This window comes from Ochotona princeps, chromosome X (assembly GCF_030435755.1).
Source record: "Ochotona princeps isolate mOchPri1 chromosome X, mOchPri1.hap1, whole genome shotgun sequence".
Classification (NCBI taxonomy): domain Eukaryota; kingdom Metazoa; phylum Chordata; class Mammalia; order Lagomorpha; family Ochotonidae; genus Ochotona; species Ochotona princeps.
Genome location: NC_080865.1, coordinates 66,521,600 through 66,539,632, shown reverse-complemented (window position 1 = coordinate 66,539,632; position 18,033 = coordinate 66,521,600). Strand labels below are relative to the sequence as shown.

At 46.5% G+C, this 18,033-nt stretch overlaps 1 protein-coding gene across 3 annotated transcripts; it reads right to left on the bottom strand.

Moving 5' to 3' along the window:
• Positions 1-1,405: 1,405 nt before the first annotated feature.
• Positions 1,406-4,618, bottom strand: LOC105942101 (uncharacterized protein CXorf49 homolog). Of its 3 annotated transcripts, none has more exons than XM_058658788.1 (6): positions 4,466-4,618; positions 3,506-4,114; positions 2,883-3,039; positions 2,553-2,629; positions 2,263-2,308; positions 1,406-1,688 (listed from the first exon to the last, which is right to left on the bottom strand). In XM_058658788.1, exons 1-6 carry the CDS (start codon positions 4,487-4,489, stop codon positions 1,498-1,500), a joined length of 1,104 nt encoding a protein of 367 aa, XP_058514771.1. In that variant the 5' UTR covers positions 4,490-4,618; the 3' UTR covers positions 1,406-1,497. The 3 variants fall into 3 exon arrangements, with proteins under 3 accessions (XP_058514771.1, XP_058514770.1, XP_058514772.1); XM_058658787.1 differs by having other exon boundaries at positions 3,506-4,117; positions 4,466-4,617; XM_058658789.1 differs by having other exon boundaries at positions 2,883-3,032; positions 3,506-4,117; positions 4,466-4,617.
• Between the last annotated feature and the right edge of the window lie 13,415 nt (positions 4,619-18,033).

Here is an 18,033-nt window from a genome sequence, read left to right as displayed (position 1 = left end):
CTCCGTACCTTACCACATTCTGTAATAGCATGCATCCCTCTCAAGTATGTAAATAATATCAAACATGAAAAACTAATGAAGATGAGGGCTACAACTGATAAGGGCACCAGCACCAGAAGTGGAAACAACTTGGATCACCACAATGAGGCTCTAAAAGTGTACCACTCTTTTCTAAATAAACGTATTTTTATTTGAAAGGCAAATTCACAGAGACATAAGAAGAGACAGAAAATCTTCAATCCACTGGCTCACTCCACAAGTGCTCAAATCGAGCAGAGCTAGGCAGGTCCAAAACCAAGGGACTAGAGCGTGCTCTGGACCTCCCAGATGGATTCTGGAGTCCCAGGATCTGGGCATATTTCTGCTGCTTTCCCAGGGACATCGTTAGGCAACTCGATTGCAAGTGCGGCAGCCAACTCCATCACGTCCTAACTGTGTCTCTTCACATGCCACTGCAGACCTGCACCAGCCTTGACACATCATACCCTCAGGTACCTGTGGGGCCAGTGGCATGGGCTTATGACCTCTGCCAGGGTCCCTGCTCTCACAAGACCCTCACACTTAGTGCAATGCTGTGCTCTCACCAATGAAATGCCTATCCACTTTGTACTTGAATCTGTGTTATGTGCCTGAAGTCCAGCAGAGCCATGCGCACAGGCCTAACCAGCAGCAGGCAGTACATGTACCGAGCCAGGGGTGGATGTGGTTGGCCACATGGGTCCTGAACACACATACCTCATGTTAGCAACCAGGCTTGGCAAACAGAAGATAGGAAATGCCTGACACTTTACCACACAACCCAGCCTCTGGGATACCTCCTGCAAGTCAGTCCACAGTCACCGGGACACATTCTTGTGCCCACTTCAACACACAAATGCCTGTGCTGTGACTCAAGCCTCCTCCACTCTACTGAAACAAGTGACAGTAGGGATGAGAGAAGGAACTAGGATAACACACAGCTTCTAGCTAAGGTGTCCAAATCCAAGGAAAGACCACCCTGGTGCCACCAGTGTGAGCTGAGCCCAGGAGAAGCAACATGGGGAGGGCAAGGCTGAACTCAAGTGTGTTGGCAAGAGGCAGACTGCCATGGAGTCAGGGCAGACTTGCAGGAGAACCAGGATGAAGACTGCCATGCAGAATTCTGCAAGGGGTAATGTGTAGGAGACAGGGACAGCAGCTAGCAATGCAGAGCAATTGGGTGGCACTAGCTCTAAGAAGAAAAAAACAAAAAGGTGAGGGGAGAATAGCCCAGCGCATGGGAAGGCAGGATGACTGACTCCCCACACCAATTGTGCTGAGACCAGCTGGCTGTAAGCTCCGCAGCACACGAGAGGCCGGACACAGAATGGCAGAAGCACTTTAATCACAAACACCGTGAGTTTTCACAAAAGGCAACCTGCATCTCAGGAAATAGATCAAGTGCTGACAGAGCATCTCAGCAGAGCCCTGCCATCAGGCACAGAGACAAGGGGAAACACGGTGCTGGAGCTCCTCGGCTCAAAAAGGCCCAGCATCTTCTGGGGATGCGGGTGCTGCTTTTAACTCAGCGAGGAGATCAGAGTCAGACAGCATCCACCAGTCGGGGGCAGTCTCGGGACTCCCTGAAGGCTCTGAGCGTGAAAGGGCATGGAACTGGTGCCACTCACCTCCATCCACCTGAGACTTGCCATCAACACACTGCAGCTTTTCTAGGGTGGAGGAAGGAGACAAAGAGAGAGACAGGCACAACTAGGCTCTCCATGTGCTGGGAGGCAGGAAACCTGCCCTCACCTTGCCTGTATGGGAGGCCAAACCCAACACCCCAACACTCCACTCCCACCTGGTGTTACCCAGCCCCGGGAATGACTCCCTCACACCGGCCCAAGGAAAGGGAGACAATTTTTTTCTAATTGGAGCACAGTCATTAAGTCTTTCTCAAATGTTGGTAAGAGACTTGTTCCCAATCGCTTAATAACATGCACATGGCCTGGCAACAAATTGGAGATTTAATGCACTCAGTCTCCAATTGGGCCAAAGTAAGAGTCCAGGGCTCACTGGTGAAACGTGCATGTGCTCACACGATGTGTTTCTCACACGGGTGTGCGTGGAGGGATGGACAGGCAGATAGGCAGGCAGCACCAAGGCCACTCATTAACGCTAAAAGGCTTTATCCTGCAAGACCGGTGGTCCCCAGGGGCCACCACCATCCTCAGTGCAGCCCTGCACTGCCTCGGGCCCCAGTTGCTGCACAAAGCCACCTGGTTACCACTCGCCACAGCCTACCTATTTGATCTTGCAGGCGGCTGATATGTCTCTCTAGCAGGTGACACTAGCCAGGCAGACAGGGGAAGAAAGCAGCATGGTCAGCTTTTTCCGGCCCTTGTTCCTTTCCCTCCTCTGCTCATTCCCTCTACACCTTACCACTTTCCCACCCCCATCCCCATGCCCAGTGCTAAAGTGGACAGGCCCAATAGGAATGAGCTGGTGCTCTCTGTTTTGCAGAGATGTGGGAATGGAAGGGGTATGAGTCACGCTAAGCGGCACACAGATACCACTACGCAAAGGAGCATTACTCGATGACAAGACTGCAACCTGGGCGGAAGCTGCCTCCTTCCCTTTCGCTGACGGCGCGGAGGTGGCCTGTGTGCATCTGGGAGAAAAAAACAAGAACAAAAAACTCACATAACTCCTGGGAAATAGGAGACAAACAGTGAAGGTCTCCAGCCAGCCTTCCCAAAAAGGGCCACCTACACCATACTGCTTCAGTTCTCCCACACGTGCCTAAGGAGGTAGAGCAGTCTGGGTGAGAGGCAAGCACTTGGGGGGTCTCAGGGCCAGGTATCTACCCAAACCACTATATCTTCATTTGGCTCCTCTACTTTGATCACATCTTAATGCCTCACCTGAGAGCAGTGATGGCCTGGACTGGATGTCTTCCTGCACCACAACAAAGGGCTGTGTACCTCCAGGGTCTTGTCTGCTCTTGCTCTTGGGCCCGGCCTTATGACATGCTCCATGGTATGCAGCCGGGTGAGACAGTCTTGTTCTGTCTGCTAGAAACTAAAACACAGGTTGCTGGCTGGGGAATATGTGTGTGTGTGTGTGTGTGTGTGTAAGTGTGAATGCGTACTTGTGTATGTTTCTGTGTATGTGTGCGTGGGGGATGGGGAAAAGTGTGATCCTGGTGGGATGAAGGAGCCTCATCCCTCACCACTTAGTCCCTCCTGGCGCATGGCCACTTCAACGAAGGCAGCAGGCGTCACGCGACTCCCACACTGGAGGGTCGCTGGGGCCAAGTCCTTGTCAGAAATTTCTGCACAAGTCTCTGCAGGGTTGACAAGATGGCCCCCATGGCATACAGGAAGCCCCAGATGAGCCTACTGAAGTGGCCACACGGAAGGAACAGGCAGAGCAAGGGGTGAGTGTGTGTGTGTGTGTGTGTGTGTGTGTGTGTGTTGGCACGGATTTCTTATGGACAGTTGTGAGGCTGGGGAGAGAATCCAGGGAATGAGGGAGGGCTGCCTACTTGTTCCTGGGTGGCAGGCTGCTTCTTCCCGGTGGCATCATCCTGGGCCAGCATGGCATTCTCCCTCATGCTGCCGAACATTGGCTTCTTCCTAGGATGGCGTCTGGGCAGTCTGGAGCCCCTGAGGGCCATGGTGCCTTGCCCACCTCGGCCGAGTGCTGGAACGTCAGCCATGAGTGGGAAAGGCCTGGGTCCTGGTAGACATTCTGAAAGGAGACCCTGGGTCTTCCTCCCCATGGCGCCGAGGGTGGCGCTGCCAGCCGGGCCCTTCTTGTCCAGGACCGCCTTGCTGGGGGAGGCCTGGGGCAGGTAACTTGCCCTGGCCCCACTCCTGCTGCCTGCCAGCCCAGCTGCTGCCTTCCTGGTCGGCAGCTTGCTGGTGAACGACTGTCTGAACTCGGCCTGCAGTGGCACACATGCTGCAGAGTCACTCAGGACCCCGAGGACATCTTTAGTGGTGCGTTCTCCCAAGTCTTCTGAGCTGCTGCATGTGGTGGGGCTCCCATCTCTGGGGAGCAGCTGCCCCACAGCCTGTGCTCCTATTGGAACCTCGTGGGACACCAGGTGCAGGGACTCCACGTCTGAGGGTTGCTGGCTGGGCACCAGGGGCTGCTGGGGACCCACGGGGTCAGGTCAGGCCCCTGGGCCCACCCTGACCCTCCCCACCACACCCAGGGTCACAGGGCTGGCCAAAACCCCTCCACCGGGCCAACTGCCAGAACCTCTCAGGAGACCCCTTGCAGAGTCTGTCCCGCCCTGCTCTGGCCCTCTCCCGCCAGGGCCACCCTAAACTCAACCCAGACAGCTCCCTTAACAAGCCGCCATCACCCCAGTGCCTCCAACACCCAACCCGGAAGCCTACCCATCTCCCAGCCCCTTCAGAAGCCCGCCACCAGCTGCCCTCCTCCCGCCACCGCCCTCCAGGAACCCAGACCTAGGTTCCTGCCCCACTGAGCTCACCTCTTTGCTGTCGGAGGAGCTCATGATGCAGAACCACGAGCAGCTTGGCGGGACACCACCGCCCTCAGCGGTGCTTCTGCCCTACTGGAAGCCTCCTGAGGGAATGACCAGTAGGAAGCTCACTGCAGTGTGTACGCACGCGTCCCGCTGCCCTCCAATCAGAGCGGGACACGTCACGCTGCCCTCTGTGCGGGAGACCTGTGACGAAGGAGGAGCTCGAGGAACCCACGGGGTCGGCGTGGGAAGTACTGCACTGGGGGTGGGCTAGGCAGAGGGGTTGGGCTGGGAGTGGAGTATGTGGGAGGTAGGAGGAGGACTTGCAGGTGTGGCCGTGGATGGCTGAGGCTCCACCTTCTGAGCTCCCTGGCAGGGCTGTGGCCGCCCACACAGAACGCAGGACCCCCCACGAATTGTAGGCCGGCCCACCCCACACTGAGCCCCCTGAGCAAAGAGCAGAGTCCAAACCCTGGGCCAGGACATCAGGGTGAGCAAAGCGCCTAGGTGCCCTGGGCTTGTTGTTTCAGTTGGGCCGTGTAGGCAGGAAGCGTGGCCTGTGCTGCCATGGTCCACAACGCCAAGAGGCCACTGCCAGTCTGCTGCCTGCAGCATCGTAGTTACAGGTAACGGCTTGTTCGTGTGCATGCCTTCCTGTCTTGTGGGGACCCGGGACAGGGGGCATTCCCATACCCATTCACAGCAGTCTTGGGCCGCACACTGAAACCTCAGCTGCTGTCATACATTGGCCATGGCAACAAGCCAGAAACTCCATCCTGGTCTCCCAGGTCAGTGTGGTCATCTTCAGCTCTCTTTTCAAGTGCATCAGCAGGAAGCTAAATGAAACGAAGGTGGCAATGGCTGGTGTTCATGGAGGCAGAGCTTGTGGCAGCGTGGCTTGGGCTAGGCTGCAGCATCCCACTATTTACAGGATGGATGGGGCTGGTGGTGGAAGTGTCCAGGCAGCCTCAGAAACTGATATGTGTGTTGGCTGGTTCAGCATGTACAGAAACACAAAGGGGACATGATGGCCAGCCCAGCTAGCCCAGTAGATGATGTCCATCCAGTGACTTGTCGGAGGATGGAAGGCAGAATAGGTTGGACAACTGTCCTGGCCAAGCTTTGCAGCAAGTGTATAGGTCTGTGCAAATGCACTAAGGTGGACATTTCCAACCAACGGACCTTGGAAAGACTTTCTGAACCCCAGTGCAACAAAACCAACAACTTCTCAGTGCTATCAAAATCACTCAAGCAACAGAGCACCTCTTCCCACATCTCTAAGCACCATCAAAGCACATAACACATCCCTGGGTACTGACAGCAAGAAGCAGTCTCCACTCCTCCCCCCCCACTGAGTTACAGGAAAATTAAAAAGATATGGAACATTTGTCCCACGCACCTTGCTCCATACCTTAACACTCACCGCATAGACATGTATCCCTCTCAACTATGTAAACAATCTCAAAACGTAAAAAGAAAGTGAGACTCAGGACACAAACTGCTTCTCTGATATGGGTACCAGCACCACACACAGAAACGCCTTTGTAGCACCACAATGCCAATCCAAATGTGTCATATATATATATATATTTTTTTTTAAATCAAGTTACATTTATTTGAATCAGGTTTTACAGAGATACAAGGTGGGACAGAAAAAGAAAATCTTCGATCCACTGGCTTACTCCACAAATGGCCACGTCCAGCAAGAGTTGGACTGGTCTTCAAAAGACCAGAGTGTCCTCCGTGCCACCCATGTTTCACAGGCACCTCAGGACTTGAGCCATCCTCTGCCGCTTTCCCAGGCACATCATTGGGGAACTGGACTGCAGGTGCTGCAGGCAGGACTTGAACCCATGAACATATGGGATACCAGGCCTATAAGCAGAGGCTTAACAACTATGCCATGATGAGGACCCAAAATGTGTTGTTATTTTAAAAGCCTAAAGAATATACGCAAGAATTGATCATACATTGGTCCATGCAGCACGTTTAAACAAATGACAAGGGTTAAACTCTTACATTGTGTGTTTATCAAATCCTCCAGGAGGCTACATGCAATTAACTAAAATTCAACAGCAAAACAAAACAAAAAAACAAAATTCATAGTTTTGAAATTTAAAAATAATTTTGTAAAGATTTGTTTTATTTTTATTGGAAAGTCAGATAAACAGAGAGGAGCAGAGACAGAGAGGAAGATCCTCCATCCGTTGATTCAGGCCCCTAGTGACCACAACAGCCGTAACTCTGCCAATATGAAGCCAGGGCCCCCCCCCACCAGGTCTCCCATGTGGGTGCAGGGTCCCAAAGCTTTGGGCCATCCTTCACTGCTTTCCCAGACCACAAGCAGGGAGCTGGATGGGAAGCAGGGCTGCCAGAATTAGAACCAGCACCCATGTGGGATCCCAGCTCATGCAAGGTGAGGACTTTACCTGGTCCGCTACCACATCAGGCCTTTCACATCATTAATACATACCCCTTGATGAAAAGAGTAATCACGAGAGAGAGAGAGAGAGAGAGAGAGAGAGAGAGAGAAACTGGGGGTGGCATGGTGGCATAGCAAGATAAGCTGCTGCCTGTGGTGTTGCTGGCATCCCATATTGGTGTCATCTCATGACCCAGCAGCTCCCACTTCCAGTCCAGCTCCCTGCTTGGGGCCTGGGAAAGCAGCAGAGGAAGGCTTATGTCCTTGAGCCCCTGCATTCATGTGGGAAGTCTGGAAGAAACGCCTGGCTCCTGGCATGGGATTAGTTCAGCTCTGGTTATTAAGCTCATTTGGGGAGTGAAACAGCAGACCAAAGGGTCTCCTGGGCCTGGCACTGTAGCCTATCTGCTAAAGTCATTGCCTTGCATGTACGGTGATCCCATATGGGTGCGGTTTCTAATCCCTGCGGCTGCTTCCCATCCAGCTCCCTGGTTGTGGCCTGGGAAACCAGGGGAGGATGGCCCAAAGCCTTGGGACCCTGCACCAGTGTGGGAGACTCAGAAGAGGATCCTTGCTCCTGCCTTCTGATTAGAGCATCAGCTCCAGAGCGGTCATTGTGGCCTGTTGGGGAGAGAAACAACGGACAGAAAATCTTCCACTTCGTCTCTCCTCCTCTCTGTATATCTGACTTTCCAATAAATTAAATGAAAAATAAACTGTTTTTTTATTAATTACATTGCATTATGTGACACATTTTTATAGGCACTGGGATTCCCCCCACCCCTCCCCAAACCCTCCCCCCATGGTGGATTGCTCCACCTTGTTGCATTACCACAGTTCAAATTCAGTTGAGATTCTTTCATTGGAGGTATTTACCAAGCATAAAGTCCAGCATCTTATTGTCCTGGTAAGTTCAATGGTTTCTTGGTGAGACCATTTCTGGCCTGAAGGTAGAGCCGGCAGAGTATCATCCCAATCAATTAAAAGCCCCAACATAGTATTTACAACAGTTTACAACATTATGGTATTAATTGACACGGTATTGATTAACCAATATGTTAATAGGAAAATGCAGATTCTCAACCACATCCTGTGACTTCTTCATAAGGTTAGTTACTCCTCACTGGGGTATTGAGGATTTCTCTGCACACCCCTCCTAAAAAATGTTCTGCACCTAAACTGTTGACACATGTCTTGTTAGAGCTATAAGCCAGTTCAGATCACCCAAAAAAACAACTAAGTTCAGCAAAATCATGCTTCAACACTATAAACAGCTAAATACTAAAAAGAAAATGGACACGAGACAATTGAATAGTAATCTATAGCCATTTTAAGGTGTATAGAACCAGGTTGACTATAAACCCAACCGTTATTTTTTTAAAGAAGACTTCTCCCTTTGCTGTCCTCTCTGCAACTCTGCCTTTCAAATAAATAATAAATATGTTTTAGGGGAAAAAAAGAGTATGCAGCTGGATTCTATTATTTTATCCAATCTTGCAAACTTTGGCTTTTCACAGCAGTTTTAGATGAGTTAATTTGGTTAACAGAGCAGACACTGTGAGATAATAATACAAGAAGTTCTCAAATCCCCTTCCCTCTTTGCTCCTGTTAACATCGCATATCACTGTCTTTGTCATGCTTAATAAATCACACTGAAAGAGTGCCTCACCCACTTTCCCCACACTCTACAAATACAATCACAATTTAACATTTCACCATCAGTTTGTTAAGATGATTTACTCCTATGCTGCCTTCCCATTCCTGAAAAGAATTCTGAAATAAAGACAATGCACCCTAGATTTTCTCAAATGAGAAGAACAAAGTACTTCCTACCAAAGGTAAGTCTGTGCTTGCCATAACCTGGCCTGGTCTGGGTTGCTCCTTGTCTTGGTTCTTGCGCTCACCTGCAGGGACTATGTCCCAACAAAGTTTCCCAGGCTTCTCCATCAGAACTTCTCCCAATGTCAGATCTCGTGCACACCACTGGGTCCATGGGCTCACCTTACTCAGTCACCTCCTGTCCTAGCAGGATTAGTAGCCTTTCCTGACCGGCCCTCACCCTTTCCGGTTCTTAATGTTGGGTGCTACAACCCAGCCAGGCTTGGTGCACACCCAGACACAGCTCACATATGGCTCCACAGCCTGTCCTACACCTCCCCCCACCCCCGGTTCTCACGAGCACCAATAGGTGCTGGAGTCTAGCCCAGACTGGCATGCCATAGACCCATTCCACGCCTATGCCAAGGGACACTGCAGCCATGTCCAGACTAGACCACAGGCCTCCTCCAGCCCTCGTACTCAATAGTAGGAACCACAACCTAGCCAGGGTGTCCCCTTAGTTCCCCAACCAGGCCTGTCCCCGGGCACAGATCTTGTGCATGTGTTAGTGGTTGATCTGACCCAGCTTGACATAGCCCCTCACCTGTCTTGGCCTTTGCCTTCAGATGCTGTAGCCTGACCTGGTCTGGCCGGCTCCCAGTCCCAACTCTCATGGGTGGGTGCTGCAACTTGGCCCTGCTCAGCCTGCTCCCATCCCTGGCTCATGCAGACTAATAGGTTTGACAGATTAGCCTGGCATGACCTGCACTCTATCCTGGTTTCTGTACTTGTCCGTGGCATATGACTTGTTTGGCTCCGCCTGGTCCACCACCTTCTAAAACCAACTCACACGCTTGCCGACAGATGGAGCTACCCTACCTAGCTCACCCTACACCCAGGCCTGGACCAGGTGCTCATCAGCAAGAGCCATTACCCACCAGAGGATTTTCCCAAGTTCCCCTGCTCAGGCCACTCCCAAACCCAGATGCCACACATGCAAGAAATACCCAACCACTGATTCATTGCCCCAAATGCCTGCAGCAGTCATAGGGACAAAGCTGGCAACCAGGAACTTAACCCAGGTATCCCATGTGGGAAGCAGAAATCCAATTATTTGATTATTCATCACTTCCTTCTGTGTTCTGGATTAGCAGGAGATGGAATTAGGAGCTGGATCTAGGACAAAGGCACTGTGATGTGGAACATGGTGTCTTAATGGCTTCCTAAGCCCTGGGCCCAAAATGTGCTCTTCATGAGCTTTTTGAAGACCCCTGATTTCCACAAATTTCAGGTTATTCACCACAATAAACTAACCATTTCATTCTGTTTTTTATGGATTTTCTGAAGTAACCTTATGTGTAACTCAAATCAATAGACCAAAAAAGTATCCCAGTTTTTCAAAATGTGCAAAAAAAAATCTGAATAGACATTTCTTGAAAGAGTATAGCCAAATGACTAACATATACATGGCATAATGATCAACATAAATATGAGAAGAAGAGCAAAAATAGAATTTAAAATCTAGTACGAATGGGGATGGTGTTGTGATGCACTAGATTAAGCCACCTTGTATGACATTGCCATCCCATATGAGATTTGAGTCCCAGCAGCTCCACTTTCCATCCTACTGCTTGCTAATGTGCCTGAGAAAAAGCAGAACATGGCCCTTGAGTCCTCGGGCCCCCACACCAACATGGGAGACAAGACGAAGCTCCTGACACCTGGTCCAACACCAGTTGCAGCCATTTGGGAAGTGGAGAGTGAGCCAATGGATGGATGGAAACTCATTTTATCTCTCTCTCTCTCTCTCTCTCTCTCTCTCTCTCTCTCTCTCCTCTTCTGTGAATCTACTGCTCAAATAAAAATGAATAAATCATGTAAATAGAGAAAAGAAGTAAGATGGGACATGTAGAATCTTTTAATAAAGCTAAATAAAATGGAGTAAAAAAGGTGGGTAGGAAATGAAGAAATGTGTCAATGGAATACATATTGCAGTTCAAAGGGTGTCACATTGGAGCACACACTCACAAATATAACTCCGATCTGCTGTAAGATTTACAAGGTAAGTGTAAGGACACAAAAGGCTCTGGGACAAATGGATGAGGAAAACAATCATGCAGATGCTAACCAAAGAAACACCACCTCAGCTAAAGGGAAGCATTTCATACTTGAAAAAAAGTTTTGCTCCACCAAAAAGATGGAACAATTCAAAGTTTGCTTTATAATTTCAAATATATAAAGCAAAGTGGGAATAATTCAAAGTTAAATAGATCAATTCAGAGACTCAATATATCTGTCTCAAAATTGATGAAGCAGAAAGACATTACATGTGACAGTGAGATGTGCTTTCGCAAAAAATCATATCCTAATGGGTAACTCATGCCTTTGGATTTGCTTTCCATCTTTTCCTGGCTCATTTCGTTTGTCCCCTCACTCTTATTTACTTACATTACAAATCTCAAAAAAAAAAAAAAAATCACTAGATAAGCTTTAGGCCCAGGCTGTGTTTTCTGGCCCTGAACTAAAAAACACTCACAACGGGAATAATATGATTGCAAGTTTTTAATGAAATTACTCAATGCAACATGTTTTAAAAGCTGCAAACCTGGGTCCGCTGTGGTAGCCTAGCAGGCTAAAGTGCTTTCCTTGCACACTCCGGAATCCCGTGAGGGCATCGGTTCATGTACTGGCAGCCCTGATTCCCATCCAGTTCCTTGCTTGTGGCCTGGGAAAGCAGTGAAGAAAGGCCCAAAGCCTCAGGACCCGACACCTGCGTGGGAGACCCGAAGGAGGCTCCTGGCTTCTGGCTTTGAATCAGCGCAGCACTGAACATTGGGGCCTCTGGGGGAGTGAATCAACAAACAGAAGATCTTTCTCTCTGTATACCCAACTTTTCAATAAAAATAAATCTTTTAAATAAAAGCTACAAATGGGCCCGGCATGGTAGCCTAGCAGCTAAAGTCCTCTCCTTGCATACACAAGGATCCCATATGGGCACTGGTTCTAATCCCGACGGCCCTGCTTCCCTTCTAGTTCTCTGCCTGTGGCCTAAGAAGACAGTCGAGGATGGCCCAAGGCCTTGGGAATCTGCACCCACGTGGGAGACTCAGAAGAGATTCTAGGCTCCTGGCTTCAGATTGGTTCAGCACACACCGTTGTGGTTATTTTGGGAGAGAATTATTGGAATGAAGATCTTCCTCTCTGTCTCTCTTCCTCTCTGTATATCTGACTTTCCTATAAAAATAAATAAAACTTTTTAAAAGATGCAAACATAAAAAATCATGTTCTGTTTACAGAGAATAATAGCATTTCCCCAAATAATCAAAGACTTGGGGCAAGCACTAAGTACAGTATTTAAGACACTGCTTGTTGTGCTCATATTACACATCAGAATGTTTGGGTTTTAGCTCCACATTAGCTTCCTGCTAATGTACACACTGAGAGGTGGCAAATGATGGCTAAAATACTTTTATTTCTGTCGCCCACATGGAAGACAAGTAAATGTTGAGAATAAGCATATTTTTCATAATACACAGAATGATGTACAATAGAGTAAATGATTAAAGAACAAATCAAACTTTGGATATAGCTATAATACAGTTTCAAATACATGAAGCAAAATGAAAAAGAATTCAAGATAAAATAGATTAATTCACAATAATAGGATATTTAATATTTCTTTCTCATAATTGGAAGACTTTGAGCGATATAGTCAATAAACTCATCTAAATTGGAAATATGAGAACGTGACACTAGGCATTGTGATACAGTGTGTTAAACCCCCACTTGGGGTCCCGACACAATATCCTAATGGCTAGGCCTAGGGGCTTCATTGCCATGCAAGCACTGGGATCCCATATGGGCACAAGTTTGTGTCTGGCTGCTTCAGTTCCCATCCAGCTCCCCTGCTTGTGGCCTGAGAAACCAGTAGAGGACAATCCAAAGTCTTGGGACGCTACATCCTCGTGGGAAAGCAGGAAGAATCTCCTGGCTCCTGGCTTTGGATCAGCTCAGTTCCTGCTATTATGGCTACTTGGAGAGTGAACCAGAGGATCAAAGATCTTTCTCTCTGTCTCTCCCTTTCTCTGTAAATCTGCCTTGCCAATAAAAACAAATCTTAAAAAAAAAAAAAAACCACTGGGCAGATGGCCACATTCCATTTCAGAGAGATTGGTTAAAGTATATTCTATTCTGTGCTTCAGAGTCAGTTTCCTACTAAATAAACTTCTTTATACAAATTTAGAACATTAATTTGAAAGGCAAAGCAACACAGAAAGAGACAGAGAGGGAAAGAAAGAGAGATCTTCCATTCACTGAGTCATTCACCCCTCAAACGTCCTCAGTGCTGGGACAAGGCCAGGTAAAAAACAGAAACTCCATCCAGGTATGCCATGTGTGTGGCAAGGGCCAAAGTACTTGGGCTGCCATCCACTGCTTTCCCAGACATACAGATTGGAAGTGGCTCAGAACTAAGCAGCTGGAGTTCAAATAGGGATTCCAATACAGGATGCTGACACTGTAAGAAGTGACGTAACCCCCTGCATCACAGTGCAGCACACACACCCCATTTCTTAATACAACTCAACTCAGGTATTTTATTATAACAATAGAAATCTGAATCATATAATCACAATGAAAATAAAGAAAAAAATTAAATGTATGTATGACAAGCTTACATGGAATATGTGTCTTAACAGAGATTTCCTCAGCTTCAGCACAGCCCATAAAGGAAAAAAACAAGTGAAATTTGATCAATGATAGGCACTTAAGTGTAAAAGAAAAAACATAAACAAAACCAAATGAATTACATGAAATGTATACCAGTTTCTTCTACTTGCATGGCACCAACATCTAGCTAAGTTACTACCTTCCCTGGGCACAAAATAAGCAATCTTCTGTGATAGTTTTGTTTCTAGTGTGTATTGATCTTTGGGAGAGAATGTTCTGACCAGAAAGCATAAGAATCTGGTCTTTCGATCATTGTGTTTCTTAAGTAACATAAATCTCCATTCTGGTATTATTGGGGGGGGGCAGGGTTTGTCATTTTGTTGTTGTTGCTGTTTGTTCGTTTTTCCAGAAGGAAATTTTATCCCAGTTGATAACATGCTAACTCAAAATGTTCAGTAAAATAGGAGGCTCCAAGAACCAGCAAAATGCTTGTATTGATAGCATTCACCTACTGCCTCGACCTGCATGATGTTAGTGGTCAGTGCCTGTGAGTGTGTTAGTGGTCAGCAGGGCCACAGTGAAGCTTAGCTCACTCTCGTGATTGGATCCAATGGCATTTGAATGAGCATGGTAGGACAATTTCACTCCCCTAGTAAGGTTTCCTATTCTCCCCTTCCCTCCTCCGCCTTTCGCCACCCATCCCCCAACACACACATTGTCCAGGCTATCAACACCAGCTTGACAGAGGCTAATGCAGAATGTCAGTCACGGAGGTGCACCACTCTGAAAAGCGAATGTCCTCCTGTGCAGTGCCACACTCTCAGAACAAGGCACACCCCAGGACGACCAGCACACAGCAATGGGTCAAAGGCAAGGAAACAGAGACAACGTTCACCATGGGATGTTATATAAACATAATCTAAAGAGCAAGTATTGAGGTGAGCATTTGCGATGGTGGTTTAAGACACCACTTGGGACACCCACAAACCATGTGAGAGTACATGGGTTCAAGTCCCAGCTCTGGGCTGTATTCCAGCTTTCTGCTAATGAGCACCTGAGGAGGGAGCAGGTGATGGCTCCAGTGGCTGAATTCCTGTAAACCATATGGGGAATCTGGATTGAGTTCCCACCTTCTGGCTTCAACCTGGACCAGCCTGGATGCCGGGAGTGAACGAGCATATGGGAGCTCTCTGTCTTCATCTCTGCTTCTCTCTCTCTCTCTTTCTCTCTCTCTCTCTTTCTCTCTCTCTCTCTCTCCTTCTCTCTCTGTCTTGTTCTCTCTTGCCTGCTCTCGTCTCTCCCCCTTCTCTTTCTGTCCCTCTGCCTTTCAATCAAATAAACAGTATTTTAAAAACTAGGGCTTAAAATAGTTACATCCTTCAAAATCTGTTCTCAAGAGAAGTTAGAGCAATTAATCAAAGCAAGCGATAAGCATAAAATTTGCCTGAACTGCATCGATCTGCCAAATCTACACTTGGTTAAGACTCTCTTTTAAAACAATGCAGAGGGTCAGTCATGGAGGTGCACCACTCTGAAAAGTGAATATTCTTCCTCCTGTGCAGTGCCACACCCTCAGGACAGGGCACACCCCACGATGGCAGGGAGACAACTCTGAGTAGAAGGCAAGGAAACAGAGAAACCGGATAAAACCTACAACATGGGATATAATATAAAAGTACTGTAAAAACTAGCGTTGAAAATAGTTGAACTATTATTTAAAAAGCCATTCTCACCAGAGTTTATAGAAGTTATTTAGAGAGAGCCACAAGTATAAAATTTGCCTAAATCACATCAATTTTCCAAACCTGTACTTGGAAACTCTTTTGAAACAAGCACAGTAAAATGTGAATTATAAAAAGGAAACCTGAAGTTGGCATTTGACCAGTCACCTAAGCTACCCATTGTGACCCTGTATTCCATGAGTGCCCAGATAGGAGCCTCAGCTTCACACAACTTTCAGTTCCCTGCTAATACACATGCCAGGAGGCAGCATGCTGCACTTGGGTTCATGCCCCCAGGTAGGAGGCCTGGGTTGAGTTCCCAGCTCCAGTCTTCAAGCTTGCCCAGCCCTGATCTTTGTGGGCATTTGAAAAGTCAATCAGCCAGTTGGATAGCCCTCTCTCTAGCTCTGTCTTTCTGTGTGTGTGTGTGTGTGTGTGTGTGTGTGTGTGTGTGTGTGTGACCGTGAATGCCTGTCACATTTTAAAAAGGAAATCCCTTCCCCGATCTTAAAATACGGTGTTTTGGATGTCAATTTCCAACATTATTGAATTCCATCATTGTAAAATCACCATTTGGAATGGGATGGACTTATTTGTATTTCTCAACCTGGGACACCAAAGCAGCAGGGAATTTCTAGTGCCCTCAGGTTGCCAGGAACTGCTGTGTTCCCAAAAGAGAAAATATGGTTTCTTTCCTGACCCCACAAATGGGCACAATCACCGCCACAATCCTGGAACTCTGCCGATCCCCAGAGAACTGACAGTGACAACCTCTTGGGTGAAAACATCACAATACCACTCTGTGACCTGGGTGTTTCACCCAGCTCTTTCCCCAAGTAAAGCTTATATGCTGTCAGTAATGCCAGTGCAGGACAACCCAGTACACCTAGGACACACCTGGTTGCATCAAGCTGAGACTAGCTCCTCAGTCCCTGCTCTGCTCAACAAGAGATTGAAAACATCTTTTCTTCCTGTCACACCCAGGATGTCCTGACCAACTCAAGGACAATCAATATTTTGTACTAAATACCCAAGCCTGAGGAAGGAGAAGACAATGGAAGGAAAAAGGTGTGGAGGAAGGAGTCTGGGCCTGCCTCAACAAGGCAGGTAACCTGATTTTAAACTCAAACTAGCCAAGAGCCTGGTTCCATGGTGTAGCAAGCTGAACTCCTGCCTATAACTCCAGCATCATATATAGGCTCTAGTTCAAGTTCCAGCTGATCCAGCTTCCTGCTAATGGCCTTAGAACACAGCAGAACAGGGCCCAAATCCTTGGAGCCCTGCACCCAACGTGGGAAACTCAGAAGAAGCTTCTGCCTCCCAGCTTCAACTTGCATCGTTTCTGGTCATTGCAACCATTTGGGGAGTGAACCAATGATCGAAGACCCATTTCTGTATCCCTCTTCTCTTTCTGTAAAATCTCCCTTTCAAATAAAATAAACAAATCTTAAAAATTTGAAGTTATCTTCAATTTCACCCCAGAAAGAAGTCACTTGACAACTCAAGTTTGATATATTGATACAGAAGTTATTACTATTTACTCAAGCCCAAACTGCTGGTCCTGTCAGATACATAGAAGCAATAAGGTAAACAGCAGTTTCTGTGTCTTGCTCAGGTCTCACTTGTAGAAATCCCAGAGACTGCTCTTTCCTCTACATCTTGCTGTGTAGGTATCCACAAAAGTTATTGGATTCAACCTACAGAATACCATCTGCATCTCTGTTTACATCAAGGGCTGCCTTTGTGTTGAGAATCTATAGAGGCATTTTACAAGTGTTTGGCTCCATAAGAAGCAATTTTAAGGCACCCAACTGCCCAACCATAGAAGGCCATCTTTCAATAGTCGCAGAACTTTGGAAATTTTACTCACTTCCTGCAAGTCTCATTTCTTTTGCAATAAAGACACAATGATATTTACTTTATAGAATTATTGAAGGGATTCGTGGAGGGGAAATTATCCAACAGAGTCTGAATTACCCCACAGCGTCTAAAAAGTATGAGACACCAACCTCCTCTTTCCCTCATGGATACAAGTGTGTCATTTATTTAAATAAAATTTGGATATTGCAACATTATTCTAAAAAGGATAAAATTTCTCAAGAACCCCAGAAGTTTTTTCAAATTATTCTTATAGTAATGTGATATATATATATATGTGTGTATATATATATATGTGTGTGTGTATGTATATATATACATATATATACATATAATATATATAATATATATACATATAATAATATATATACATATAATATATAATATATAATATAATATATTATATAATATATTATATATATTATATATACATATAATAATATATATATACATATAATATATATATTATACCTAAAACCAGGTATAATGCCTTCTTTTGTAGCTGGCTATAAAGTATAAAGCAAAATAACTTCACAAATTAAAAATAAACCTAGTTCCCCCTCCCATCACTAGGATGGGAGTCTACTTTCTCAACTATTTCTAATAAATCTTACTTTAAAACCAAAAAAAAAAATAAAAATAAACCTAGTTACAAAGCCAAGAAAATTAAAATTAACATTATTTCAATGACATTGACTATGCTACTTTAGTGGCCATAAATCACAATTTGGACCATAGATATCCTGATAATAGTACAAAATCTCTTGACTTGAATTTTTCTCCCTTAGGGAGATAATAATGATGCAAATTCAACCCTCTTCTTATTTCCTAGCGCAAGACCTTTTTAAATACAAAACAATGCAATCTTTATGCATTAGATATGTTTTATACATTCTCTAATTGACAGAAAACAAAATTTTGTTGAACAATGATGTCTTTGATTATTAAATGCATCTTTATTTTTTGAACCACTGCTGTAGTTTGAACATGATTTGACTCCCCAACTCATGAAGATGGTAAGTTCTCAAAGACCTAAGATATCTGTGCTAGCAGAGTGAAGACTTTGT

Coding starts and splice junctions, on each gene's coding strand:
- LOC105942101 (XM_058658787.1), bottom strand. CDS start 4,489: ATGAGCTCCTCCGACAGCAAAGAG. Junction 4,118..4,465: donor GCTCCTCCGACAGCAAAGAG/GTGAGCTCAGTG, acceptor GTGGGTCCCCAG/CAGCCCCTGGTGCCCAGCCA. Junction 3,040..3,505: donor AGCCTGCCACCCAGGAACAA/GTAGGCAGCCCT, acceptor CCTGTGTTTTAG/TTTCTAGCAGACAGAACAAG.